Below are 3531 nucleotides of genomic sequence, written 5' to 3'. Positions count from 1 at the left end.
TAATCATAAAAATCTTTACCCATTTCAAACACAGGCTAAAGATTTCTATGCTGTCAACTCCGGAGAATGATTTCCCCTGAGGAGGTGGAGGTTTTATGTGGCGCTTCTGGGATGCCCCTGATGTTTGCTTTCTCAAACCTGATTACAGTTTGCCCAGTTTCTATTCAAGCTGTAAACCACACGTTTTACTACAAATCAGTAAGTATTAAAACCCACATGAATAAACAACTAAGGTGTAATATTTCATTTCCCTTACCTTACAATTATATTAATTGAATTTTAATTCTATTAATTTAAACTTTCAGAAGTTCATGGATATTTTTAATCTTACTGAAATGTTGCTATGACCTATGCCCACCTGTGTAAAATGCATTCAAAGATATAAATGCAAATCCAGAAAGACCACATTGTAATTATTAGTATAATCCTTCTCAAATTTCTATTTTTACTAAATAACAAAGATTTGATGTAGGCAAATTTTAAATGATTATTTTTTAACAGCAAAAACTCACAAAATACCTTATGTTTAACAACAGAGTGATAATGCCCCATCCATACCAAGAACAATGGTATGCATTGTTAACTCATGGTTCTGAAGAATAGTTATTAATCTGGAATGTTATAGGATACTATTTAATAAAGAGTAGGATAGAAAACTGATATAAAATGGATGTAATCTTTAGAATTAAGCAAAAGCCTATTTGTAAAAATATAAAAACATGAGTGCTTGTCTATGACAGAATAGTTTTCTTCCAAAAGCTTTTTATTTTCCCAAATAAACATGCATTAATTAAAAATTGTTACTTCTAAAGAAGTCCAAGTATGTTAGAAAGAGTAAAAAAGAATATTTTCCTTCCCTTAATCTCCTCCCAGTCTTGCCCAAGAACCCATTTGTCACATCACCATATTTGTCTTATTAATTTTCCCACACCTACGAGTAAAACATTTTACCTTAATTTTCACACATCTTCAAATAGTAATTATCTTTACATGTCAGTTGCTCATATGAACTGACTATATTTGCTTTCTTTTCTGGTTTTTCTTGTTAATTTATAAATATTCTTCATATTATATTCATGTTAATTCTTTATTATTCTTTAATGCTTTCTTAAAAGTATTTTTTCCTAATCTGTTGAAGCTCTACTGCTCCTATTCAGTGTTTACTTGTATGGCTTTGATTAAGGTAAACAATTCAAGTCATTGAATTAGTTTTTTTCTTTTGTTTTTTTGCTATGTTTCCCCCCATGCCAAGGTTACAAACACATTTCCTACATTTTCTTTTATTGTTTTAGTAAAGACATTTAACCTATTCAGAAACAATTTTAGTATTTACATAGGTCCTCCTGTGTCAGCACTTTTGAAGATGGTCCTGAGTAGTCGCTTCTCACTGTCTTCACACCTGACACAGCCCTTTCCTACATCAGATAGGCGCCCATTAGTACATCAGACCTATGCCAATGGGAATATAACTATATGTTGATTTCTATTTTACTACAACAATAACTGAAATGTATTACTTTTGATCAAAATAACAGAATTGTTCCTACAAATGACAAGAAATACAGCCCTTCAAAATTCTTGATAGGAAAAAAGGCATAACCCTGAATGCCTCTGTACAAAATGTGATATAAAGAAATAAAAGCTTGAGAATATAAGCCCAGATTTTTAAAAAGCCATTTATTTAAAAAAAAAACTGGTTTGTCAAATCATATACACGAGCAGTACACAACTACCACAGTGGCCCTGGAATAGACACCAGTGGGGCATTCACCACACAGTACCTGAAAAATACAGCTAAAAAAGAGGAGTCTGTTGAGTACTTAATTTCAGATTCCTACTTGACTCCTGTTGAATGGCTTTGAGTTAGCATATAGTGAGTGAGAGGTAGAGTCCCAAGTATAATAGCTGATGCCTCAGGGCTCCATATAAAAACAAAACAAAAACAAAAACCATTTCCCCCTCTGTACAGGGAAGCCTACTCTATTCTTTATTTCCTTTGTGAAAACAGAAGCCAAGTTTCTCTTCTCAAATGGTTCAGCATTCCCAAAGTGTTGTGTGGTGACCTAGGTATTGTGCTTCTTGCTTGAGCATCTAATTTTCCTCACCTTCTGATTCAGACTCTAGGAAAGAAGAGACAAGTCAGGATTATTTTTGATTCTTCTATGACTCTATCAAATAAGGTGATGAAAGAGTTCCTACCCTCAGCCCAAGGACATTTTTCCTCTGGGTATCCAATTACTGGCCAAGAGAGTCAGCATAGAAGGGCAAAGTTACTTTCATGCTTCTGGATTATCAAAAATAAACTTTTCAAGCCTAGTTGATATCACTTTCATTCATTATTATTCTTTCACTTTGTGTCACCATTTTAATTACAGTCAACTAGGAAAGGTGTCATAAAAATTCATAGAATGCCACAATGTGTAATCAAATCAAATGTAATTTCTTTTTTTCATTTCAAATCTGGTGATTATTTGTTCTTCTTTGTTCTCCAAGAGTGCATGATTTAAGAGGTTGGGTTTTGTTGTTTATCATATGGAAATTTTCATTGCCTTGTATTCAGAAAGGAAGGCTAAGCTGTAGCAAAATGTTTGATATGGAGGATAGTGCAAGAACTTCATTATCAGGAAGGCAAGAAAAATCTGTAGTTTATCTTGCATTATAATGAGGCAGTATTTGATGTTAAGTGGAATCTTACCTTCCTCTGCATTTTGTAACCACTCAACAAACTTCTTCATCTGGTCAAGAAAAACACTTTTGCCTTTGGCAACATGTGCTTCTTTGTACCACTTCAATATTGCTTCTTCACTCAGCACATCAGCTGAAATATCAAACAGAAGACTATAAGTTATTCCATAAATATCATGTTTTAAAGCAACTTCATGTCTTACAGTTTAATGGATATCAATCAACTTTGCTATCTGAGAAGACAGGAACCATACACTCTTCCCATACAGAATACAGTGCCATTTATCAGCAGTTAGCCTGCAAAATTTTTAATATGGTGGTGACACATATCTCATCAGATTGTGTGTATCCTATAAATAGATAGGTTTACTTTAAACCTATAAATGCAAACCTATAAACAAGTCACTACTGGAATTTGGGAATCTCTGACAGGAAACTGAGTTATTTTGTCATTTTGTAAGTGAATCAACAATTCCAGTATTTAGAACACTCATTTGGTAAGTAAATCAACAATTCCAGTATTTAGAACACTCTGTAACCTGCCAATGAACCTTGATTAAACAGCAACCTCAAATGACTGTCTTTTAAGAGAAATTATCTTTTTTAGCATAAAATAGGTAAATGAAAAAATTCTAGATAAGATGCAATGTTAACAACAGATATAAAGATAAACCTCCTTGGTGCATCATATAATCAATAAACAAATAATCTAAAATTCTACACTCACTTATCACTGAAACACTGATTTATTTTCCTAGAGCCTAATATTTTAAATCACAAGAATGTTTCCTTGTACTATACCCACAGAAAAAAATCAGACACAGCAGATTCCCTACAGGGTCTTGA

General features: G+C 32.9%; 1 protein-coding gene across 1 annotated transcript in view; it reads right to left on the bottom strand.

Moving 5' to 3' along the window:
* Window positions 1–1666: 1666 nt before the first annotated feature.
* Window positions 1667–3531, bottom strand: part of BZW2 (basic leucine zipper and W2 domains 2) — a 50663-nt gene continuing 48798 nt past the window's right edge. Inside the window, exons 10-11 of the mRNA XM_004677123.2 lie at window positions 2696–2818; window positions 1667–2120 (exon numbers count right to left, since the gene is read on the bottom strand). Coding sequence (XP_004677180.1) covers window positions 2092–2120; window positions 2696–2818 — 152 coding nt within the window. The 3' untranslated portion in view covers window positions 1667–2091. The remainder of the gene's footprint in view (window positions 2121–2695; window positions 2819–3531) is intronic.

The sequence above is a fragment of the Condylura cristata genome, unplaced genomic scaffold, assembly GCF_000260355.1.
Source record: "Condylura cristata isolate star-nosed mole 26May11 unplaced genomic scaffold, ConCri1.0 scaffold00005, whole genome shotgun sequence".
Lineage (NCBI taxonomy): Eukaryota > Metazoa > Chordata > Mammalia > Eulipotyphla > Talpidae > Condylura > Condylura cristata.
Note: the sequence above shows the minus strand (reverse complement) of the source record. Positions and strands in the feature narration are given on the sequence as shown.